Genomic DNA, 25780 nt, shown 5'->3' on the forward strand with positions numbered 1-25780 from the left:
AGGGCTCGGCACAGAGCAGCATTCGGTACACGGACAGCCGGTATAACCGCGCCGCCCTCACGCCAACAACCGGTGCGGTAGATTCTAAGTTCATTACCACGCACAAAGCCATGATCTGAGGCTACCTCGGCCCGCAGTGACTACAGCTCCCTCGGGTGATGCTGGTCCTTCTTCGAGCCCAGCCCCCCACCGGAACCCCAGAGGGAGATGAATCAGAGACAAACATTAAATACAGGGTCGTGCCGAGAGTGTGTCTGTGACAGGTGGTGGGTGGATGTCTGAAGTTTGAGGGATGCAACCAGGTGAATTCTGAGGGTGTTTTCAGCAAGGACTGGTGGTGACCCTCCGGTTCGTTTAAGCTGATTGGCTGAAACACATATATCACAGGGTTCTATACAAGGGCGGTACAATAATATTAATAATAACAAAAGCAACTCAAGCATCTATCCCCTAGGAAGGGGGATCGTATAATTTTTCACTCAGGATTCTTTTAAAACTGAAAGAGTTGCAAGGATGACACCAGAGCAAAGCCACAATCTCGGGAATATTCCATGCAGATGGGGACGTTCAGTCCTTCTACCCATCGGGGAATGCTTGGGTAAATTATGGTAGATCCAATTTATGAACTATTGTGATTATGTAGATTTAGAAATAGCACTTAGGAAGGATGTATAAAAAAATGCTTAAGACATAGAGTGTTAAATGAGGACAACATGTCATCCAGGGTTCAGAGATAAGCAGAGAAGCTGCCCTGGCTGGAAGTACGCTAAAACATTAATCCAGCTATTTCTAAGGAGTGGGATCCAAGGTGGTACTGTTTTCTTTGTTGTAGGTTTGTATATAAATATTTATGCCTCGCCTTGTTCCAGAAAACTCTGATTCAGCACACCTGACCATGTTACTTCATTGCTTGAAATCCTCCACTTGCTTCCCTTGTTCTTAAAATAGAGCCATTGCAATGTGGCCTACAGGTCTTGCATGATCAAGCTCCCTCTCAGTATCCCTGCACGGCCACCCTGGCTTTCCTCCAGATGCTCACCCACACAGGGCTCCTTCCACCTCTGGACCTCTGCCCTTGCTGATTTTCTCCTGAAAACCTGCCCTACACTAACCTGCACTTACACCTAGCTAATTCCTGCTCCTCCTTCAGATCTCAGCTTGGGTCAGGGGAGCACGGCTTCATAAAGCTTTCTCAGTACTGCCATCAGGCCAGGACCCTGTTCTCTGCATCTGAAGCTCCCTTGGTAACACACTCCTCCCCGGAGCAACTCCTCATGTATTCTTCACAGTTATTTGTTCCATCAGGTCTTCTCTGCTGAACTGGAAACTCCTTCAGAGCAAAGGTTACGAGGGTTTTGATCCCCACTGTGCCCGGGCTCGGGATGGAGGCTCAGTAAACGTCTGATACCTGAACGCTGACTCTTGGTGCATTTCACAGGAGCCTTCTTGATGCTTTTATGACTTTGTCAAATGTCTCTAAGTGGGCAAGAGACACTGTCATAATCTGTAAAATCCAAAAGGAAATTGAATAGCAATATTCCCCCAAGCATTAAAATGCAATCCGATTCGTAAAAACTTGATTTATATACTTTCCAATGATTCACCTTTTATGTAAAGCCAGTCCCAATTCAGGTACTTTTCTCCCCAGAAGCTCCAAGCTCACACCACTGAGGCAACATCTTTCAAAGCTGAGCTGGGGCAGGGCAGGTGGAGTTTGCTGTCAGCTGACTCCTGCCCTCTGGTTTCTTAAATGCAATCCACCAACACCACTGGCAGAGTCCTGAGACCCCTATGCTCCCTGCAGCCTGCTCTCCACATGGCAGCTAGTGTGATTCCTCTGAATTTTTGTGTCAGATAATGTCCCTCTTGTGCTTAAGACCCTCCAGGGCTCCCACCTCACCCCGAGAAAAAGTCAAGGTCCTTCCCATGCCCCTAAGTTGGGCAATGAGATGCTATATTACCCAAGACAGGCACTTTGAGAGTAAAGGAGGCTCTAGTAATTCTGTGGGTAATGGTGCACACCGGGACAGTGCCAGGTCCTGGGCGAGGGGGAGGGGGGCATCTGTGACCTGTCCTGTCTGCTTCTGCAGCCTGCCTCCTACGCTCTGCCCTCACTCCTCCCTTTGGCTTTCTTAGTGTTTTCTACACAGCAACTACGACTCCCCTGAGTAACTCCTCCCATCTGCCAACACTTGCATCTTGTACCCTCTAATTTCCTTCATAGCACTCATGCCCACCTGAAACACTGACCCACTGGTTAATCTATAGGTGATTGGTCTCCTCCCCCTAGAAAGTGAGCCCCATGAAATAGGGACTCTACCTGATCACCGCTGAATCCCCTGCCCCTACCCCAGTGCAGGGTATGCAACAGTTGCTCAATAAACATTCATCAGGTGGTCGCATGAATTCGGATTGGGTTGGTGTTAGCACTATCCCTGTGTCTTCTTATGTGACCCCCACTACCTGCCAGGGTAGAAATCATCACCCCCATTGTCAGACAAGGAACCCGAAGGTCATTTGCTTTGTTCATCATTTATTGGCTCAGCGTTTGACGCAGGACAAGTGTTATGTGTCAGCTTTAGAAAGGACAAAAGTCCTTACGATATTATCCATTTTACATTTTTCATGTTACAAAAGAGAAAACTGTGTCCTGGAGAATCCAAAGCCCACCCCCATTACGAGTTAGCAGAGCCTGGCCACACTCAATCAGCTGCTTAGGTCCCCAGACTCTCAGTCCAGTGCTCCTTCCTTCTCCAAGTCCAAACCCCGCATGGATCTTCCCAGGGACAGGAAAGCACTCCCAAATTTCACAGACATGGGGGCAGGCCCTTTAGGAGCTATGCTGGTGTAGCAGGGAGGTTAAGAACGAGGTAGGTGGGCATTTTCCGATGGCAAACTTCACATCAAAGGCGCTTCAGAATGAGGGGAGTCCTGGGGACAAAGAATAATGGGGCTTGGCTTAAGTTAGAGACAAGACAAATAGGGTGGAAGTGCAACTTACATGCAAATTTACATATCAGAAAAATAATTATAAATCTTTGTTATAAACCTCCACAGCTACAATGGGAGTCCACATGGACGCGGCACATGAATCAAGAATGCCGAAATGACACCTATTAGGGAACCATTGTTCCCAGTGCTGTCATGGGGATTTTTGTTGTCTTCACTTGGGGGCCCTTAATTAATAGACAAGCCCCATCACTGGACCTGTTTGTGTGAAGGGCTTGGAGCTGGGGGTGGGGGTGGGGGAGGGATGAACCAAATCCGAGAGATCATTATGATTGTCATGATCATTATAACAAGACTTCCCTCGCTGCGGATGGTGTATGGCGTTGTCGTGGAAACGGCGTGCTTATTAGTAACACACTCTTCTAAGGTTACCGGGATGTTGGCATCCCCTAACCAATGACTGATCTGTGATTGCTGCACAGTGGCCTTGGTGACATGGACAGAGAATCAGGACTCTGCAGGGTCTGCGATATTTTTGTTCCAATCCTTCCTCTGGCTTGTTCTCCATCCCTCATAAAAAAGTGATCACCCCTCTGAGGTGCTGGAAATGTTTTATACTGTGATCAGAGTGGTGGTCACAGGGGTGTATACATATGTAAGAATCCATTGAGCTGCACACTTAAGATTAAGTACACTTGACAGCGTGTATGTTATAGAGCAACAGAAAATAATTTTTTTTTAAGTTTCATCCTTCTCTTACTACCAGGAGAATTTTGCTCTTTCCACAGGTGTCTGCCTCGCTCAGGTGACATCTGGAATACCGTCATCAGAGGCATCACCCTTCAAGATGGGGCAGCACCTCGTGTCATAAACCTCTTGTGTGCCAGAAGTATCTGAGACTCCCCATTACCAAACCCTCACCTCCGGCGAGGGAAGTCAGAGTTTTCCTCCCCAATCGACAGATTGAAAACTGAGGCTCGGGGGCGCCTGGGTGGCTCAGTTTGTTAAGCATCTGACTCTTGGTTTCCACCCAGGTCAGCATCTCCCTCTGCGCTCAGTGGGGGAGTCTGCTTCCCTTCTATCTCTCCCTCTGCCCCTCCCCGCACTCGCGCGCACGCACTCTCTCTCTCTAAAATAAACAAATAAATCTTAAACACACACATACACACACACACACACACAACCAAGGCTCAGTGAAGTGCGGTGGCTCGCCCAGAGCTACCCAGGAAAGTGGGATCTCTGCCTAGCTCTCTGTGACCCCTAGCCAGGTTCTTTTCACCATCCGTGGCCATGCCTCGTTGACCAAGTGAAATGGGTCCAGAAAAGGGAGTAGAGAGCAATAGTATTCTGGAATCCATGGCATATGGGGAGAATGTAAAAACCCAAAAAAGAAGTGTTTCTTATTTAAAAAAAAAATTTAGAGAGGTCACAGAACAGTGGTAAGAAAGTGATGTGTCTCATTCCAAAGATGCTATTGTTTGTCCTACTCAACACTTCTTTAAAAAAATTACTTATATGGAAAAAAAGCAAAGTCAGATTTCCGTGGTCTCTTAAAGATCAAATCTGGCTACCCTGAGCCCATATTCCCCATGACATACACTCTCCAGTTTGCCCCAGGTCCCACCCAGCTACTTTCACTCACTGGGGTGGGGGGGGTTGACAATCTGTTATTTGGTGGGTTGGCATTTATTCTTTCTCCTACTGGGAAACATGCTCCAACTGTCCTCAGAAAAACTTCCCCTTCCCCACTTCTAGTCCAACTACTTTGAGTTGGATTGTTTTGTGGTTTTTTTATTATTATATTATGTTAATCACCATACATTACATCATTAGTTTTTGATGTAATGTTCCATGATTCATTATTTGCGTATAACACCCCATGCTCCATGCAGAACATGACCTCTTTAATACCCATCACCAGGCTAACCCATCCCCCCACCCCCCTCCCCTCTAGAACCCTCCGTTTGTTTTTCAGAGCCTATCGTCTCTCATGGTCTTTGAGTTGGATTGAATCGATCCCTGGCTGCCCATGTGGTTTAGTCCTGAGAATCAGAGCATCACATTAACCTGTCCATAATGACTGGCATGAGCTCAGGACTGGACAAATGACCCAATCAGAGCTAATGAGGCACAGTGAACTCTGACGGGGATTTCCTGTGAAAATAGCATGCTAGACCTGAACCTGCATGGTATAGCCTGGAGCTGTTGTCAACATCTGAAAAGCATGTGGAGTCTGAGAATGAATCCAACACAGAGGAGAAAAAGTCTTAGTGATAGAGAAGTGTCGGTGTTCTTTTTGAGGCCCTTGATCAAGCTGTACCTGAAGTAAATATCCTATATTCATTTATGTGAGCCAACAAATTACTTAGTTGTTTTTGGTTTTGGTTTTGGGTTTAGGTTTTTCTTTTTTTTTGTTGTTGTTGTTCATTTAACTTATTTGAGATAGTTAGGAGCCATTTGTTTGCAAGCAACAGAAAATTCTGAAAAGGTTCTTGGGCTGGTAGACAGCAAAATCAGGACCCAAAGTATCAAAGTGACAAGAAACCTTAATTTCAACCCAACATAAAGACAGAACTTCCCCACACTGAATTATTAAGGAGTAGCAATATGTTGTGAAATCCAAGTTAAAAATTTATTGTCAGTGTGTCAATTTTGGCACAGAGTAAGTAGTTGGAGGAGATAATCCCAACCTTAGGTTCCTTCCAACTTGATGATCCTATGAACAGCAAGAACAGAATATTCCTCAAGAAAGATTTCCTGAACACCCTGGGGATATTCCTCCCCTACCCCTATTATCCATTATTACTAAATCCCAGTTGTTCCCTTCACAATAATTACTACTATTTTAAATTTCATTAATATTTAATTTTAAATTCATTACATTTTATTTATTTTTTGAATTTAATTTTTAATTTTAGATTTATATTTTTGTTTACTTGTCTGCCCACCCATAGACTGTAAGTTCCATAAGAGCTGAGACCTTATCCATTTTATTCTCCTGTATCTCCAGCACCTAGAAAAAGACCTACCACACAGTAGGCTTTCAATGAATTCTTTCTTGAATGAAGGAAAGAAGGAAGGAGACCGAACTCCCTGGCCCTGTGTTTTCTATAAAGTCACTCAGAAAACCAGTGGCCAAATGGGACCCACGAGGTCTGGAGCTACTGAGACTCTTCCACACCAGCCCTATGTAAAGATATCTCCTCGATGCCATTTAATAAAGCATGTCATTTCAGTAAAGGATTTATGCCACCCACTCTCTAGACAGTTCTTCACCTTTGTCGAGGAACAGTTGTCCCTCTTGCCTTAGTAACCCAGCATAGGAGACAGTCCCTGGGAGTCAGGGGTTCTTTCTCTTACAGGAGAGGAAACTAAGGCTCAGAAAGGCAAATAACTTACTCAACATCACACAGATCTCAAATTTAGGGTGAAGATGTTCTCAAGTCTGTGCTCTTTCTGTTATCCTACACTTAGTTTTCTGATATGAATATGTGTGTGTGTGTGGGTCTGTGTGTGTGTGTCTGTGTGTATATTTTTCATTCCCCAGCACTCTTTTCTGCAAATGGTCTTTCCACACTCTGGAGACTGAGGCGCACACATACACACCCCGAGTCATTACCATCTTTCTTTTATTTATTGCACTGGAGGAGTAGGAAATAACATAGGCCTGCTAAGGAATAAGCAAATTCTGGGTAAATTGCATAAGTGGGATTTTTTAAAAGCACACGAAGTTAACCCTACAGCAATCCATACAATTCAGAACATCATGAGGGACCCGGGAGTTGCGCGTGAAGAAGTATGCTCAGTAGCATCTTATACAAATTAACTGAACTCAAGACCCTTTCCTCTCCTATCCAGCCCAGCCTCCTGGACCCACAAACCAAACCATAGTGCCCGGGGATGAGCGAGCAAGAGCAACAGAGAGAGAAGACTTTGATTGAAACCAAGACATTGGGAGGTCTCTGCCTCTGATTCTGGGTTATTTGAATCAAGAGAATTCATTTGACATCAAGCACTTAATCACTTCATGCCTCTTTCTGGTTTTATTCTGAGAAATCAAGAGGAAAGAATCATCACAGGGGTTGAAGAAGGCCTTTTTGTCTTTCTAGCTGTTGCTTCTGGATTCCCTTACCCAATGCCCAATGCATATGTTTGGCCAGATGGCTAAGACTCTTGGCGGCCAATTCAGCTGCTCAAGAACATGGTTGTGCTTAACCTCATCAACTTGACTCAGCTTCAGTTCATCCTGGGGTAGGAGTGTGCTGCCGATCTGATTAATTAGTTTAATGAGGGCTGAGGGAACTGGTCCACATTTTGAGTTTGCTGCACAGAGCAAATTGGTTTGTCTTGCTCCCTTCCTGATCATTTCAGTATTCAGTGGGAGAACTGCTCTCATTAGCCTTTTGGAAGCGGTTTTCTCGCCCTTCCTCTCACGCGAGGGGTTGGGTGCTATCCAAGGTACCAACATGAACTGGAGTCCAGGAACTGGGTTCCTCGAGAGGTGTGTTTCTAAACGATGAGAACACAGAGAACACAACTGAACACATGCCCACTGGAGGACTGAACTCTCTAGTGTAGGACTTCCTGCTCCAATAAAATGCTGCATTTGAGCGTTTTACCTAAAGCATGGTCTCCAAAGTGAGGAGCACAAGGAGGTCCTTTAAGGTTTGGGATAAAGTGTTAGGATTTCTATTTGTTTCTTTATCTTGTTTTGCTATTTATCTAGAGGGATGAAGAACAAGTCAGTCTGGATTCCTGGAACTGGGGAGTCACATTAATGGGGGGGGATTAATAGCAAAAGCTGCTGTTGGCAGTAGTTTCAATGTTCTAGAGTTGGGACCAAGCACTGAGTCTACTGGAGAGGGGAACCTCCATCCTTCCTCCTTGCTGACTCCAGACAAACACTGCACCCCAGGCAGAAAAGAGGCAGGCTGGGTTTGGATGTTCTGCAGACAAAGCTGAACTAAGCATGGGTACAGGGGATGTAAGGTAGGATGGATGAGGGCACTCCAATCTGGAAGGGTGTCAGGGGGAGCTCCTGACTCAACTCCACGATGGGGAGGGGTTTACCCATCAAGAAGCTCTCCAGAGTAGGCATTGGGGTCTTCCTGAGACCGAGTCACCACCTTGAACTGGCGCCGGAGAAAACCTCCATAGCGCTTCTGGTTGTCCCATTTGAGCTTGGGACGGATGCGCCTCAAGAAGCCGCCGTAGCGTTTGTACAGGTCCTCATGGCCCACCCTACCTCCGTCCCCGTCCCCTTCCCCAGCCACCTCTGAGCTTCTCTTGGGGTATTTGCGCAAGAAGCCCCCATAGCGTTTGACCTGCTCCTTGATGTCCTCCTCATTGGAATCCAATGCCCCAGCCTCCAAGGCATCATCATTCAGCTGGGTGTCCCGCATCAGCTCAGACTCCCCTCCCTCACCCAACCTGCCAGAGAAACCCCGGAGCTTCTCCGCCAGGCTCCTGCTCAGGGCATTCTCCTCTGTTGGGGTGCTGAGGAGAAATCTGTTTTTCTCAAGCTCCTTCGGGAAGGGCCCAGAGCGCTTGGCCAGCTCACTATAGGACTCCTCCAAAGCGGCCTTGGTCTCCAAGTCTTCTTTGCCATTGAGCCCGAAGGTGAAGGGGGTGAAAAAGGACAGAAGGCCTTGGCATGTCTCCCACTCCTCAGCCGGTAGCAGAGTGGACTGGCATTGCAGGGAACAAATCTGCAAAACCCCGCAAAGACCAGAGTGGTAACGTCACCTCCGTCAGACCATCAAGCGCCATGCACTCCCCCGCCCCAGAGAGTCCCTGGTCCCATGTCAGAAAATCAAAAGCAGCTGCCATTACTAAGCCCCAGGCTTCCCACTTCAATGCTCCCAGGGGTGCATGTAGGTAGGGGATTGTGTGCCTGTGTGTAAGAGGAGGAAAGAGACGTGGAGAGGTGGAACAACTTTCCCAGGGAAACGCGGCTACAAAACGCAATGCCAACATCCTAGGTAAGATCTTCCCGGAGTGCTCTGTGGTGTGCTCACTCATCCTCTGAGCTCCTGACTCCAGAGGGAGTATTTGGTTCTCCCCACCTTTCCCAGGTGTGAGGGATGTTCTTGCCATGTGATGGAGAGACACGGAAGCTAGGCAGGCTGGTGGAGAGAACACATGTAAGTGGTCTGAGGGCTCATCAAACCCGGGGAACAAAAGTATCTCCTTCATAGGAGTGCTGGGGGAATTCGAATGTGAACATGATGATGGTCATGAGGATAGCAGTGACAACACTGGACAATTCTGGAACTTGGACCCAGGCAGGCTAATGTCACAAGCCCTCATGCTTAACCTCTGTGCTACCCTGTGATCATGTGCCTCTCTCTGAAGAGCAGCTAGAACCATGTGTTGAGGACTTTGCATTGTTATCTCATAGAATCACGCCCATTTTGCAGATGTGGAAACTGAAGATGCGGGGTTCCAGGGTCTCGGAGTGAGAAAGTGGCAGTGCTCTGTCCGCCACACCCTTGGGACCTTTACTCTCACCTGTCTGCCATCAAGTGAGAGACAGTGACAGTTTGATTCAAAGCAAAGCCAACAAGGCCAGGCTGAGAGACGCTAAGATCCAGGAGAAGGGTCAAGGCTTGGATCCTGTCCACCAGCTCCTGGCATTTCGTGGTGGTGGAAAGAGCTCCTTCCATGGGAATAACTAGACTGGGAGTCGCCCAGCAGCCTGGTGGAAAGAAGCCCTGGAAAGTTACCAAAAGGCTGTCCACTCCCAAAGCCAGCACTGCCTCCTTAATGACCCTCCTTGTTGCCAGGCATCAGGCTCCCTGGAGACCTGAGTGTCCTTCCCAGAATGGAGCGAGCCAAGCCGGTGGTGGTGAGGTCCGAGGTGGGGATGGAGGTGGGAACCTGTGCCGGCTGACCCCAGGGCAGGATCTGTCTGGCACAGGTAGGACGAGTCTACAGGACAGACACACAGTGGCCCAGACTCCGCACAGATGGCCCCTCCCACACACAGGCCCAGGACCTGGGCATCCTGAAACCTACCAGAGGGTCGACAGGCTTGGGCCCGTCCTGGGTCTTCACAGCACACAAGGAGCACCGGGTCAGGCAGTCCGCCATGGCGGAGGGGAGCACGAGGAGGTAGGCGGCCAGCACCAGCCCCTGCCAGGCCATGCTGTCTCTGCTTTTCCCAATGGGGAGGGAGAAAGAGAAGAGAATGAATCTGTGAGCGCCTACTCTGTGTCAGTGTCCTGGGCCATCTCGCCAACCCCTGCGGAAATACTGCAAGGCCAATGTTCTCATTTCCATTTCACAGTCAGGAAAATAGAGGCCCCAGGAGGCTCAGGGGTCAAGGAAGGGAATTGACGTGCTGAGTACCTGCCACGTGCCAGCAACTTTTCCCCGAGTTCACGTTCATCTGTGTAACAGCGCTGGAGGTGGGCTCTGCTATTTTCATCAGACAGGTAGGGAAGTTGAGGATCAAAGAGGGCAAGTGATTGCCCGCACAGCTAGGCAGTGGACAAGCCGGGACTTGACCTGGGCCCGTCAGCCTTCAAAACCCACTTTGCCCATCCCCCAAGCCAGAAGACCCTCAGCATCTGCTTTCCTGGATTCTTTGAGGCCCCATCGCCTGCCTTTGTCCCCAGGCCTCAGCTTGTCCCCGGGCCAATCCTTTCTGCCTTGTAAGTCCTCTGGAATTTGCCTTTTTCACCCAAGCCTTCTACTTGCCGTGGCCATCGTTCTACCTTCTCCGAGCTGGCCTCCCTGCCTCCAGTTCCTCCTTGGAACCCTCCTGCACACCCTAAAACGCCCCGCTCAGCGTGGCAATTCTGCGGTCGGATCTCTTAGGTTGGGTCAGGCCTGGCCCCTTTTCTAAATGACAGGAACACCCTCAGTCTCATCCCTACACCCTAACACTTGGTCCCAACCATATCCGGCTACTTGCAATTCCCCTAATAAGTGTATCAGGCCCTGTCCCATCTCTGGGACTTGGCTTATGCTGTTCCATCTGCTGGAAAACCCTTCCTCTCCTCTTCTGTTACCTGCTAATTTAGGCCCTACATTTGATATCACTTCCTCCAGGCAGCTTTCCCTGATCTCCGAGGCTAGATAGGATGCTCCTCCTTTGCAGTCACCCTGAAACTTGTGCCTCCTCCATCAAAATATTCCACTATTTGGTAAATATCTGAGTCTTCAGGCTTTGGCTCCATGAAGACAGGAGCTGTGTCTTGTTTTCATCTCTATGTTCCTCAAACCTACCAAGCTTGCTCCTACCCCAGGGTCTTTGCACTTTCCATCCCCTGCTCTGCAGTATTCTTAGCCCAGATCTTCACAGGGCTTGCTCCTTCTTGTAATTAGGTAAATGCAAAGTCAAATTGCCAGGGAGCCATCTGCTGCCCCCTGCATTTAATGCCGCTTCCTGGTCCTTCTCCCGTCACTCTGCTTTGTTGGCACCAGAGAGCTCACCACCTCATAGGATCCTATGGATTCAGTGTCTGTTTGTTATTGTTCTTGGCGAGCATTGTCGCCCCCACTGGAGTGTTAGCTCCTTCAGGACACAGGCGCTAGCTGTCATGGGCTGTGTCCCTGACCCACCCATAGCAGGTGCATGCAGTAAATGCTAGGTACGGGAGTTCATGCTTCACAGATGATAGTCTGTTAGAAGCTCTTCCTCTCATAATTAACTCCTTATAAACCAAATATCAAGACTCAGTGCCATTCAAAAGGGGGCACAGGACCGTTCTCCCAGCTGGAAATGGGGAGTTCCCCTGAGACACCCGTGCAGGGCGGGAGGCTCCAGGCTCTTCCCAGCCTCGTCTTTGCAGCCGGACACCTGTCACACTGCTAACAGGGATGCTGTCCTCCTTCCCTGCTCCAAGTCTCCCGTGCCTGCCTTTGCAGCCCTGTTTGCTCAGGGGATTTAGCAGATACCTCCCATGGCCCCAGAGCCCCACGTTGTAGCCCAGAGACGGGTCTCCCCCCTCAGGGCACACAATCCCCCCCCCTCCCCAGTACACCGAGCAAGATCCCAGCCAGCATTTACGGAGCCCTACTGTGCTCCAGGCCTTGAACTGAGCCCCTAGGCCCATCATCCCATCTACTCCTCCCCAGTGAGGTGGGCACTTCTGGTTCAGTGAATCGCCCAAGCTGGGGTGCAAGGCTGTTCTGCTTGACTCCCCACACTCGTGCCCTTAATGATTACAATTTCCAGAGCAATGTTGATTCATTACCAGCTGAACCCTCTGTGAGACCCAGAGGACCCAATGTCCAGGGCCTTCGACTTGCATATTGTCCTCAATCCACCCACCAACTGTGGGAGGTGGGTATCACCATCCCCACTTTATAGATGAGAACACTGGTGCTCAGAGAGGCTTGGCAGATCTCCTGAGGTCACACAGTGATTGAAGGAGAGAACCCGGGCCTCTCTCGAGGCTGGGCAAGTCCTGCTCCCCGAAGAAGGGAGGCTCAGAGAAGAAAACCCAGAAAAGTGGGCATGGGTCCATCCCACCTCTCTTGCCTGCCCTGGACATTCTCTCATGCTCTACCAGCTGCTGAGCGGCTTTGGGCTCCGGGAGAGTGAGCTGTACGTCTTATATGCAGACACAAAGCAGGGAGCTCCTGTTTTCTCCTTTATCAGCGATGGCGATGTCGGGGCTGGCCCCTTGGGAGATCGGCAGTGATTTACCTGCCGGGGAGGAGCCTACACCACACATCTCCTGGCCCCCAGGCTTCCCACACAGCGTGGCTGCCAAGGTAGGAGGCCTGATTTGAGATCCCTTTTGTCCCAGGCAAAAATAACGTCAGCAGCCTTTCCTTTCATCTACTAACTTTATATTTAATAATAATCCTAGCTGATCAGATGGATGTTAAGTACTCGTGACGTTCTGAGCGATTCTCACGAATGAACTCATTTCTACTCATCATGACTCTCTGGGGTGGGGTACTATTGTCATGCCCACTTTACAGATCGGGAAACTGAGTTAAGATGCTTGCCAAGATTCTAGAGCGAGTAAGCAGCTAAAGCTGGGATTTGCGTCCTGGGGGTCTGCCTCGAGCCCACCTTCTTAACCACCGGGTACTGGCCAGGCTCCCCCTTTCCCCCTCCCCCCCCCCCCCCCAGGCTCCAGCTTCTCCCTTCCTCCCTCCTTCCCTCCTAGACAGCCTCCTCCTGGCTCCAGAGCAGCCTCCAATCTTCCCAGTCTGACTGCACCCCTGCCCTGCATCCCAGCTCTCCACTGCCCTTGAGAGTAAGCTTGCCCCTTCCCCAGATGCTCACGGGCTTTCCCACCAAGCGGAGCCGACGCTGACTAGTGCTCACTGCATTCCAGGCCCTGCTGAGACCCATCTGTGTCTTAACCCATCTGCCTCCTAACAACCCCATAAAACTGGAACTAATATACTTTCCATTTTATAGGTGAGGAAATGGAAGCACAGAGCTTATGTCATCTGTCTAAGGGATCCCAGCAAATGCACAGCACCCAGCCTGGCTGTGAGCTTTGTCTGATGTGGGCCTGACCACACCACCTGCAATTCCAACATGAATGCCCCATGCACCCCATCTTCCAAACTTTACCCAAGGGTTTCCCTCTGCCTGGAACACCTTTGTCACCCCACCCACCCACTCACATCTCCCTCTGACCTGGCTAACTCTGACTTGTTCTTCAAAACTCAGCCTCAGTTGCCTCCTCCAGGAAGTCTGCCTGGATTAGACCCCTCCTCAGAGCTCCTATAGTCACCTAGGCTGGCTCTATCACATAACTACCTCTTGTTTTCTGAGTTCCCTGACCAGGGGGGGACTTCATCGCCGCAAGTGAAAGTCACTATGGTGAGGGTGTGTGGTGCATGTGAGGATAACAAAGAGGCCTGGGTGGATACGGGCGCACGAGGCAGGAGACTGGGCTAGAAAAGCAGAGAGATGAGCTGTGGGCAGATAGTGAGGAATCTGCATTTCACTCTAATGCTATGGGAAGACTAAGGCCATCTGAGGATCGATGAATGAATGGATGCGTGAACGGTGAGCCCAGCACAGCACACAGGGCTCCAATGCAAACAAGAGCTCCACCCAGGTTTGTTGAGTGAATACACAGACCACCCCTGGATGTCTGGGAAGCCTAGTTTGAATTTTTCTGGATCACAGCTCCGTGCCCCCAGAGAAACCTCATGGGGACTGCAGTTGTCTAAAACCAACACTGCTAAAGGAAATTCAGCTAATGTTTTGGAAACCAGGGAGCCAGGGGAGGGGCAGGAAGAGGAGGTAAAAGAGGGGCAGACAGGAAGGGGAAGGGAGCCAGGAGGGATGAGGGAGGTGGGGAAAGGCAGAGAAGGAACCAGGTCACATGATGAATATTAGGGTTTTTATTCTGAGGCTTCGATTCTTTCCCTGACTTGTTCAAGGCGTGACCAGAGCTGTGGTTCCTTGGCCCTGGGAAGGGCTGAGTCCCTGTCTTCCAGCAAAGCCCCTCTCACTCCATCCCCCCCCACCAAAGACACCCCACGCCCCGCTGTCACAGCCTTGGCTCCCTGGGCCTCAGTGGGTTTCCCAGGAAGAACTGGGGAGGGAGGTTAATGGCATGGGGAGGGAGCAGAGGGCTGCCCAGGGAGGATTAGGGCAGTGATAGGGGTCAGGCAGGGTCAGGCAGGGCTGAGGCCTCTGGCTTCCTCCTCCCCAGCCTGCAGCCCTCTCCCTGCACAAGGCAAATGTCCAGATGCTGCAGACTGGCCGCCTAACTTGCAGAGGGATTTTTTTTTATTTCTGTTGCCACCATTTTTAAATTGGGACATTTTTGCATTTCAAAATCTTAATTTGCAGCTTATCTTTAAAAAAAAATCAGAAGTTCTGGAGACATCGGGCCTGCATTGTAATATGGCAACAGTCACCCAAGGGACATGTGCAGCCTGGTCACCACTGTCCCCACCCAGTGAGTCTGCTGCTGAGCATCTGAGAGACACTTGACTCTGCGGCCCCTGCATTGCCCTACTCCAACAACTTGGAGAAGCAGCGTGAGGTCAGAAAGGAGAGGGGTGCCTCCAATTCCTTCCTGACCCAGAAGCAGGGTCACCAAGTGCTTAGTTATGCGGATTCAAATCCTGACCCACCCCTTAGCCCCAGTCTGGGAAATCTACCTAACTTTGCTGTGTCTCCGCCTCCTTGGCCACATAATAGGGCTAATAATAGCGCATCAGGAGGTGAGTGTAGGAATTAAGTAAGAGATCATGCACAGGGCACCTGGCAAGGTACCTGGCACATAGTAGGTGCTTTAAATGGTGGAGTATGAAGGCTCCATTCAACTCTTAGACTATAGGAGGTGTGAAAAGAAGAAGGCAAAAAGGAGTGATAACAAAGGCCTGGAACACAGTCGAAACTCCAAAAAACAAGTTGTTGAATGAATGAACGGCCACATGCAGAAGGCCTACTGTGTGCCTGGTGGGACTGCGTGCTCCGTATGCACGGTCACATCGGTCCAACAGCCACCACAGCTCAAGAGCCTACTAGGTGCCAGGTTGTGCGTTCCCACTTTACACACATGACTCTAATTCCTCACCACAACCCAGGGGCGGCTGTCTTTATACCCTTTGTACAGAGGAGAAGACCGAGGCTGGGGAAGGTGAAGTCGCTTGCCCCAGTTCGCTTGGCTTGTAAATAAATGGGAGTCAGGCTTCTGACCGGATCTCTCTGGGTTAAAAGGTGACTCTAATAATGACACATCAGCCCTGAGATTTTCCCCAAGCAATCCTATCTCCTTCCCATTGTAGGATAAACAATTATTGTGCCACGCCAGACGGGTCCTTTCACCTTTGCTTGGGGGATTTGCTTGAAGTCACACATCAGAGAGAGCCCTGCCTGCTCGTCAACTCTGATCCAGAAAGAGCTGAGAAGACATGGCACTTGGGTGCTCACGGGCTGAGAAGTGGCAGCAAGCCCACTTGGGGGGCAGAGGGGCAGCGTCAGGTGCACAGACCCCAGTGGAGAGCATGCACTGCCCCCCCCCCGCAGAAGGAGGGGGCCCCCTTCACGGACTGGGTGGGCCAGGGGGCCTCCCCACAGCCCCTCCCAAAGAAAAACCCTCTTGACTTGCAGGTCTCTGAAGGCCTCCTCAGCCACTGCCTCGTGGGCTTTGTGACAGACCAGGGAGGGAAGCAGGGGCTGGTGAGGAGGAGGGGTTTCTCTGGAGAACCCTGAGATCGCCTCCAACACCCATCCGCATCCCATCTGCGGGGACTGGAAGCCCAGGTGCCCCAAAATATCGACTAGCTGGTCTTTCACCGACCAAGTTTGCCGACCCCTGCTTTCATTTAATCTTATCACTATTTTTCTAATTCAGATTAGTCTCATCGTTTTGAAGCTGACTTTCTTGGGAAAAATCGGAGGGGAGTCGCTCCCGTCCCCGAGCCTCAGCTCCTCACTTCTCGTCCGTGAAGGGGCTGCATCACCCCCTGCCCTGCGCCAGGGCTGCCCCGGCGACACAGAAGTCCCCTCTCCCACCCAGGCCCCGGAGTTCCTGGAGAGGGAAGGGACTGCCTGCCTGCCCTCTCGTCTCTTCTCAATGATATTTCTATATTGTAGTCAGAGGGCTCAGAGGATTAAAAAGCCAGCATGGAATAATAATGGCTTGATTTAACATTGCAATTATCTCTCCCAGCACTTTATCGCATATGATTATCCCTATTTGATAGCAGAGGAAACGGGAAAAGGTAGGAATGAAGTCACTTGTTTAAGGTCACATCATGAGTCAGGAGGGAAGTGGAGACCAAGCTGGGGCCTCCCACCCCCAGGCGGTAGCTCGCACTGAGGAGACGGCGTTTCCAACCATCTGCCCCACGGCGGCCGAGGGGCGTGCCAAGCCCGTGGCCTCCAGTGGCCACTACTGGGGCAGCTGCTACTGCCACAGGCTCAGGCGGGAAGGGTGAGGACCAAGGGACCAAGGGCAGGCATGGCTGAGCTGGGCTCTCTGAGTCTGTAGCATCCCTGCGTAAGGCCCCGCTACAGGGCCCAACTCGCTCTCAGCTCCATTACTGCACGTTCGCCCTCAGGAGGATCCAGGAGGCTGGTGCGATGAGCCTCGTTTTCCAGATGGGGAAAGAGAGGCCCAGAGAGGCAAGATCACCAGGTCAAGGCCGAGAGGCAAGGACATAACAAGCAGACTCGAAAGTCAGTCTGCAGCTCCACCCACAAACCGTCCCTAAGGCATGGGGTCACGTTAAATGTCCTCCCGCCAAACTCTCATGTTCCTGGAGATGAGACTGTTTCTGGAGTTTGACACCTCCCACCACCACCACCGGAAAACATATAAAGTTCACCTTTGAGGGTCTTCAGGGGCTGGCAAAGGAAGATCCTGAAAAGTGGGGGATGATGTTCCTGTGAGGCCTTTAGGGTCATTAACAAGGAATGGATTATCACCTGGGGGGACGGGGGGCTCGGATCCCGGATGGACAGTGAACCCACCGTGTAGTCTGGCAAGAATCAAACAAAGCACAGAACGTGTGGGATGGGGGCCCACACACGGGGCCGGCCCTCTCTTCTGGGCCATTTGCTGTTGGAGGACCAGAGCGAAACAGGGCCCCCCCCCCCGCCCCCCGCACTCCGTGGTCATGGGGGGTTATTCACTTTGTTTTATAAAAAGACTGCTTTTTAAGAGCAGGAGTCACATGAAACCGCCGCCCTTTGTTATTCGACGCAGTTAAGGGATAGGGAGAAACGCAAGGGAGGATGGGTCAGAGAGAGAGGGACAGAGATGCAGAAAGAGAGACAGAGACAGAGAAAGGCCCATGTGCCAAAGAGTAGCAGAGACTCTTGAGCACAGAGAAAGAGATACAGACACCAGAGAAGCAGAGAGATGGTGGAGAACAGAGAGGGAGAGGTGGTGGGACCAGGGGGAGAAGGTACAGGAGGAACAGAGGAGCGGGGGAGGGAACAGAACCAGGGCCGGGGAAGGCAGGGCAGGAAGTAGCCTTGGATTCAGCGCATTGACCTACTGTGTAATCACAAACACCAATTCCTCCTCCTGCCAGTGGACCAGCGAGCCTACCACATAATAACTGCTCACTAAACCCTTCTCAGCTTAAACTAACTGTCCGGCAACAGGTCAAAGAGCCAAATGACAGCATGACGGCGGACAAATACGGTGAACGGGCCTGGAGCCTCCCACTCCGGCCAGGAGGACAGCTGGATGTCCTCAGGGAGAAGCCACAGGCTGTGCCTTGTGGATCCGGGGCATTTACCCTCCTGCCAGAAGCATCCATCTGGACCTGGGCTGGGAGGGAGGGATTAATGAGGCCCAACATCAAAGGACCCAGGACCCCGCTCCATCTCTAGGGCCTGATCCTGGGCTTACTGAGTGTCTCCAGAAATATTTACTGCCCTCCACAATGGCCAGCCCTGTCTCGGTGAAATCGTTTTAGCCCTTTGTCCGACACAGTGAGAGTAACCAACATTTATGGGCTGAGATGAGCGAAAACGGGGAGAGAAATCAGCTAGACGACTGCACTTTCTCAGACACACGTTGAAGTCAAACCACCAACTATTGATCCCGCTTAGAATGATGGAAGACAGCTAATAAATACAACAATTGTGCAAGAATGGCCCACGGAGGTAGGCTGCGGGAGGGTGGCTAGGGAGGATCGATCAGGAAAAGACTTCCTGATCCCGAGGCAGTAGATGAAGAAACGGTCTTCTCTTGGTGTGGAGAGGACAGGATGGGGGGGGGGGTGCCAGCCCCACAAACTGAAACACCAGGCGTATTTCCGGGACGTAGGGCACGGCTCGATGGTGTGGGGGTGATGAAGACTGGGGGGGAAGGGGTCCAACTTTGGACCCCTTTGGACAGTGAGAACTTGAGCAGGTACTCTAACATTTATTGAGTACCTACTGAATGCCAGGCAAATTACAGTATCCCGTGGGAGTCTCACAATAACCTTCGGAGGTGAATACTATTACCTGTACTGTGCAGACGAGGATATGAACACTCGGCTACTGGCCCCAAATCACACAGCAAATGAGCGGTGAGACCTGGGATTTGAACCCAGATCTGGGTGATTGTGAGACACACATATAGACAATATGTGGGCCATTCCTGGCTCCTAGGAGTTATCTCAAGACCCGAATCCCTGTCCATTTGCTTTATGATGATAGCAAATTTCTCAAATAGCCCCCCGAGCCCGTCCCTTTGCCTGCTCTGCTAAAACATGCTGGGTTCCTCGGGAAGCACGGCGACATCTCACTGCCAGCTGCGAGCGGGGACACAGGATCTGCCTGCCACCCATCACACCTCTAGCTCATCTGGGGCAAAGCAGTGGGCTTGAGATCCCGTCAGCAAACGCAAACCTCCCCCAGGCAGCGCAGCTCACCCTTGGGCTGCTGCAACAGCTCCCCCACGCAGATCTCAGAGCCTGGAGATAAATGACCTGCAAAAATAGAACAAAAGGCAAGGTAGAGTGGGATTGAGGGGAGGAAGAAAGGGGGAAAAGAGAGGGCGATGTGGCGGTGGGAGGGGGAGGCCGGGGGTTGACATTCTGAAAGGTTTGCAATGGATCTTGACTAGAACGCCTGTCAAATTAGAAAGACTTGTATATTTCATCAACCCTTGGAAGAAAGAGGGTAATGAAGACTTTCAGTCTGTGGGAAGGGAACTGAAATCAGATCCAATAACCTGAAGAGCTTGATTCCCCTGGGAAGGTTGGAGGCTTAATTAAGGAATGTTTGTAAAGCTTGGAGAGATTCTAGATAAAAGATACCCAGGAAAAAAGTACGAGGTCACAGAATTTACTATTCAACCTCCGTGTCATCACCAGACTTCCCCCCGCCCTTTTTTTTTTTTCCTTTTCTCTGAAACTCGCCAGCTTTTTTGCTGGAGTCAAACTTCGGGATTCTATCATACTTTCCTTCACTAAGGATATCTTTACCAGGGAGCAAATCACTTACCCATCTGAGCTGCTTCTTCCCTGCCCAACTTGGCTATAATTTACATGAAAGCAACAAGTCCTTTCCAAAGTAAAATTGACAAGAAAAATCATGCTAAGCCTGAGTCTCTCTGCTTGCTGTCACTCTCTTTCCCCATTCCCTCCCATCAAAATAGTCCCAAACTTCATTTCTGTGTAAATTATGTCAAAGGAAACCACTAAGCCAGCACCCTGTCAGCAATTAAACACGATCCAAAAAAGAATGAGAAGGTTGAACTTGGCTGCACATTGATGTACATGATACCTGGTAAATGCCAGAGCCCCAAATCTCATTAACGTTCCCCCAGACCTTGTTCTCTAAGTCTGGTGAGAATCACTGACCTTTAAAACCACCCTGAGTGGCTCAACTCACTTCTTCCACCCAGGGTATCCCATCTTCACGTGGGAACCGTGTGTGCCAACTGCTGGGGAAGGAGAAGACCCTGGAGCTAAAACCGAGGGGTGGTCCTCTTGGGGGAGAAGAACCTTCCACCTATTTAAGCCGGGGCTGCGCCGAGGGGGGATTCCAAAGAACTGTCCGTCTCACACAGACAGATCTGGCATTTGTAAACTAGCCTCATAACTGTGACTCTATCTGCCGGATTATCAGACCCAGACCTGAAATCCCCCAGCCCGAGCTCCTACCACCCCCGGGTCCAGAGGACCAGGAAAAACAGATAAAATCAAAAGAGAGATTCCCGTGCCCTTACGGATATTACCTGTGCTCTTCTTTGTCCCTGGGTAGCTTCTGGCTGAGCAGGTCGGAGGGTGGTGGCAGGTGGCTGGGTCAGGATTCAGGCAGGGGTCTCCCTGACTCTGGCTCGGAAGGAGGTGCCAACAAGGCAGCTGTGAGCACCACCAAAGCCCCTTAGAATGGCAGTTCTGGTGCCTCGCCCCCCCTTTTATGGACTAGAGCCTCCCCGTGTCGCTCAGCCCTTGCTGAGCACCGGCTGCTGGGAGCCAATGGGGAAGCAGCTCAGAGCAGTCAAAGGAGCAGACCCCCGGGCCCTTCAACTCCAACTCCCCGGGCCCCACACAATAGGCTTCTCTTCGTGACAGGGGATGTGGAGGAGGAAGCCAGCCGTGCAGGGAGGGGGCTGGATCCTGGGTGTAGTGCTGTTTGTCACTTGAAATCCGGCCACTTCAGTCTTTGATGCGTTTCCAGGAGAGTGTCACAGAAAAAAAGAGAGAGAGAGAGGGAGGTAGGGAAGAACAGAGACAGAAAGAGTTGGAAAAAGAGACACAGAAAGAGACAGGCAGACAGAGAGATACAGAGACAGATGGAGACACAGAGAGAGAGGGAGTCAGACAGATCTGGAGACAGATGGGGACACAGAGAGAGAAGCAGCGAAACAGAAGATTCAGAGAATCGGAAAGAGAAGGAGACACTGTCAGAGAGATAGGGTGTGACACAGACGAGAAAGAGTTGGAAAAACGGAGAGACGCGGGGTGCCAGAGATGGGGCCACCCAGAGAGATGGGGGAAACGCAGGGAGAGTCAGAGGAAGAGAGAGAAGGAAACCGGGAAAGAGGACAGGCTCCGAACCTACAGGAATCTAGAGACAGCAGAAGAAGCAGAGAGCCCCCCGATGAGGGAAGCGACGAGAAGGGGAGGGCGGCCGGAGCCGGTGCCGTGTGATGTGGCGGCTCCATGTGTGGCTGCTCATGCGTGTGCCGGAACGCTTTTGTGTGCACACTTGCCTGCACCCACTGCCGACTCCGGTACATGACTGGGCTGGTGCCAGGCACAGCCAGCCCTGGCAGGAGCTCAGCCCTTCCCCAGCAGCCAGGAGCTGCAGTTTACTTTTCTCTGGTGGCAACACAAAATGAATACCATGAAATCCCCCTCAAAATATGGGCTCCGATGTGCCTTTGCCTGCATCCCGGGCGGGGGGCATCCCTACCTCCTGGGAGCCCTCGGCCCATGCCAGCAGCAACTTGAAGGTGGGGGGGGTCTCTGGGTTTGGAAAAGAACATGCTTCTCCTCTCAGTCAACAGCAGACAGGCAGTTTGTTGCGGGGCGGGGGGGAGGCATGTCTGTTTCAGAAGCCTGGCAGGGACTGCCCATTCCCTGGGCACCGATGCTGGGCCAGGCGCTCAGCCAAAGCCGTCGGTCAGGTAGTGAATATTATCCCCATCTTGCAGATGAGAAAAAAGAGGTTTCAGAGCTGAGAAACGTCCCCAAAGACAGACAGCAAATTAAGTCATCAAGCTAGCTAGGAACAGATGCAGGCTTGTCTGACCCCAGAGTCCCCCGCTCACTCCCTCAGCCCTCCTGGGTGTGAAGCCTCCAATCTGGCAACGCTGAGGGGTGGGGGCCCAGGGCTGCCCTCTCTGGGGCTGTCTCTCTCCACGCCACCCCACCCACCCCTGTCCAACGTAGGACAGGGCTGTAGTTCAGAATATTGGAGATGTGGGTTTGCTTCCCGGCTCTGCCAGCTCACAGGTGGAGAGACCTTAGACAAGTTTCCAACTTCAGCTTCAGTTTGCTTATCTGTAAAATGGGGATAACAGTCTCCAGCTCGTCGGGCTCTTGTGGGGGGTGAAACAGAGGGTGTGGGCGGCATCACTTAACGCAGCCAACACTTAATGAGTGCTCCATCACCATCTGTCCTTGTGATTAATGCCATCGTTCCCGCTCTGACGCAGCAGCGTTCTCCGTTCTCCAGGCGCTGGTCCTCTCCCTGCACCTGATTCATTACGAGGAGGAAGATGGAAGGAGCTGTCTGCTGGGCACCTACTACGTTCCACACACTTCCTCATGTTGCGCTGTATCGTCACAACCAGCAGACGTGTGCATGGACGCCCCAGCCACACAGGGAGGGAGGAGGAGTTGAGCCCAGTCCTTTGGGCCCCAGAGCTCAACTCCCCCCCACTCCCCTCCAGCCTGGAGATGACATCTACCTCCTCCCTTTCAGAGAGGACTCTCCGGGATCCGAATTTGCCTTTCTTCTCCTCCTTGTCCGTGTTTTCAGGCAGCATGTGGGGTCTGATAGGTGCAAAGGACGTCGGATGTCAGTGTGGAAGCCCCATCCCCAGTGTCCGATGGCCACAGCCCAGGCTCAGTGAGCGCTCGGCCACACGTCAGGCTGGCTTCCGGCCAGGGGACCCAGAGGACTTCGGTGGAGCCGACTCAATGCCACGCCGGGAGTCTGGGAGCCTGGGGCTGCAGCTGCTTCTTCTTCCCTAAGCCCAACTTCATCCCCAGTCTCTCTCCAGCCTCCTTATTCTTCACCTCGTGCTCAGCCTCCCCACCTCTACCTCCGTCAGCTCTTGGTAATAACCTTGGGATAGACAAAGGCTCTAAGAGATGGGGTACAACAGCTCCCATTCCTGGGAGTCAGCAGGGCACCCGAATAGAGGAGTAGGGGCCTCTCTTGACCATTGTTCATCATAAAGAGGAGTAAGGACAGCCAGGACAGAGACACTGCGGATAATCCCGATTCACACCATCAGGGTTTGGCATCCTTCACCCCTGGAGCCTATTGCGAGCCTCGAAAACAAGCAGTTTACTCATCTGCTTTTCCTTTCCTTCTGCGACGTCCTTTACGCGCATGCGCAGGACAAGGCCAGGAACAGCTTTCTCCCACAGTCCTAGAGGAGCTTGTTGTAAAGCTCACCCCTCTCCCAGGCTCAGTGATGCTCGGGGTCACGCCTCAGCCCCATGGGCAGTGGCACGTGGGGTGGGGACCCATGGAATCGCAGGCTGGCTTGGGCTCAATCCCCGATGTTCCTACTTATTCACTGTGTGGCAGCTGATGGGTCCCTCGCCTCTCCGGGCTCCTGAGTCATCCGAAGAGAGGCGGACAACACTGCTCCACGCAGACGTGGGGACTAATTCCAAAGTTCTGTCATGCTCCCTTCCCTGCATGACGAGGCTCTAATTCGGATCTCGAAGTGGGCCAAAAGCTAACACTGGAGAGAAGAAAATATTTGCAACAACCAGCCCTTGAATCATTCTGTTAGGAAGGAACAAGGAAGAACTTGGCAGAGGACTAGCAAGTAGAGCCAGCATTTTCTTAAGGCCTTCCCCCCGTGCCAGGCCCTGGGGCAAACCGTTCAGTTAGCACCACGCCAGATTTTCCCAATACCCCTGCAATCAACTGCACGCCATACCCCCACTTTACAGATCGGGAACAGAGGCTGGGAGAGGGTAAGCCGTTGGCACGGAGCCTTGCCGGGGGGGGGGGGGGCACGTGGCAGAGCACAGCCTGAAACCAGGCCGCAGGGTCCCGGGTGTGTGCCCCAGGCACGGGTCCTACTGCCTCCCAGCGTCTCTCCGCCCTGCTTCTGTCTCATCTCAAAGCCCTGTGTATTTTCTCTCTTCACCTGTTGCACTGGGAACGTAGGGGCAGCTGACCTGGATCACTCCGGAGCATTTGGGCGGGATTCGGTGCCTGTCTCCAGCTGGCTTCCGGTCCCCGGCTGCTCTCGTGCCACTCTACGCATGCGCTGTCGGAGTCCTGTCTGCGCCGGGCTGCCACGGGATCGGGGACCAGGAAGTCAGAAGGGTCCCCCTGCTCAACCTCTCCGTCTCTATCTCCCCCTCTCCCCCTCCCTGTCTCTCCTACTTTCGTATCTAAATGTCACCGTGTGCCATTCAGTGCTTGGCCCTGGGAGGAAGTATGCCACACCCAACTTTGTCTCTTTGGGCTCATGGTCCCGGGTGGGGGGCGATGGAGGGGCAGGAAGTGCCCAGCAGTGTGACGAGGACCCGGCTGGGAGGGGACCTGGAGTTCCATGGGGACACGGAAGAGGGGCTCCCAGCCCAGCCAGGGGTGGGGTGGGGGCAGGAAGGGAGGAGGGGAAGGTTTCCTGGAGGACAGGAGAGCTAAGTGAGAAATGATCACGAGTAGGAGTTGTCCAGGCAAAGGGGAGGAGAGGACATCCAGACAGAGGGAACAGCTCAGGCAAAGACCAGGAGGCAAGGAGAGTAGAGGAGGATGTTATCTTCCAGAGGACTCATGCTTGACTCCCCTCTTTCTCTCGCCCCACATCCCATTCATCAGAGGTCTTCATGGCCATGGCTCTGGCGCCCTGGGCGGGCCCCCACTACTTCTCCCCCTGGCTGCTGCTTCCACCCCTACCCCTACCTACTACTGTCTCATCTGCAGCCAGAGAGATTGTTTTAAAAATGTACCTACAGGGGCACCTGGGTGACTCAGTCCATTAAGCATCTGCCTTTGGCTCAGGTCATGATCTCGGAGTCCTCGGATTGAGCCTCCTGTTGGGCTCCCTGCTCAGCAAGGAGTCTGCTTCTCCTTCTCCCTCTGTCCGCATTTGTGTATGTGTGCGCACTCTCTCTCAAATAGACAAAACCTTTAAAAAAAATTAAAAAATAACAAAAATAAAAATGTACCTCTGATTGTGCTATACCCTTGTTTAAAACACTCCAATGGTTTTCTTTGGCTTGGAAGAAGCTCCACTTTCCTTACGTGCAGGACCCGCTCTCCGCTGACTCGTCCCCAGTTCACTGCTTCTGTGAGGCACCTGGAGTAGGCAAACTCGCAGAGACAGAAAGGGAAACAGAGATCACCAAGGGGCACGTTATTGCTTAAAAAGGGCACAAAGTTTTTGTTTAGGGTGATGAAAACATTCTGGAAATAGACAGCAGTGATGGACGCACAACATAATGAATGTACTTAAGGCTGCTGAACTGCACACTTTTAAATGGTTAAAAATGGAGGGGCAGGACAGATGGAAGAAGGTGTGTATTTTCCTAGTTGAGGAGAGCTCTTGGGTAACAATGGGGAGAAAGCAGTTGTTCTTCTCCTAGCCAAGAGACGCAGGCCAATGCCAACAGTGGATTTGATGAACTGGAATTGGAGACAATGTCCCACACCAGGAGCACGCCCTGACTTCTGCCACCAGTCAAACAAGAGTTAAATGGTCGGAAATGGTTTTGCCCAAATGAAGAAGAGAAG

General features: G+C 51.6%; 1 protein-coding gene across 6 annotated transcripts; it reads right to left on the reverse strand.

Annotated features, from left to right (window-relative positions):
- Nucleotides 1-6560: 6560 nt before the first annotated feature.
- PDYN (prodynorphin) lies at nucleotides 6561-25328 on the reverse strand. 6 transcript variants are annotated; one of them, XM_073878292.1, is made up of 5 exons: nucleotides 25216-25327; nucleotides 24217-24333; nucleotides 20577-20703; nucleotides 9967-10102; nucleotides 6561-8657 (listed from the first exon to the last, which is right to left on the reverse strand). In XM_073878292.1, the coding sequence occupies exons 4-5, from the start codon at nucleotides 10093-10095 to the stop codon at nucleotides 8016-8018; spliced, it is 771 nt and encodes a 256-aa protein (XP_073734393.1). In that variant the 5' UTR covers nucleotides 10096-10102; nucleotides 20577-20703; nucleotides 24217-24333; nucleotides 25216-25327; the 3' UTR covers nucleotides 6561-8015. The 6 variants fall into 6 exon arrangements, with proteins under 6 accessions (XP_073734393.1, XP_073734394.1, XP_073734391.1 ...); XM_073878293.1 differs by lacking the exon at nucleotides 20577-20703 and having other exon boundaries at nucleotides 9967-10105; nucleotides 25216-25328; XM_073878290.1 differs by lacking the exons at nucleotides 24217-24333; nucleotides 25216-25327 and adding an exon at nucleotides 21761-24157.
- Nucleotides 25329-25780: the final 452 nt, after the last annotated feature.

The sequence above is a fragment of the Callorhinus ursinus genome, unplaced genomic scaffold, assembly GCF_003265705.2.
Source record: "Callorhinus ursinus isolate GAN/ISIS: 27379988/994484 unplaced genomic scaffold, GSC_fseal_2.0 scaffold29, whole genome shotgun sequence".
NCBI lineage: Eukaryota > Metazoa > Chordata > Mammalia > Carnivora > Otariidae > Callorhinus > Callorhinus ursinus.

Excerpts from the sequence above, each read along its gene's own strand:
- PDYN (XM_073878293.1), bottom strand. The coding sequence starts at position 10,095 with ATGGCCTGGCAGGGGCTGGTGCTGGCCGCCTACCTCCTCGTGCTCCCC. Across the intron at positions 8,658-9,966 it reads CCAAGCCTGTCGACCCTCTG|ATTTGTTCCCTGCAATGCCA; the intron begins GTAGGTTTCAGG and ends GGGGTTTTGCAG.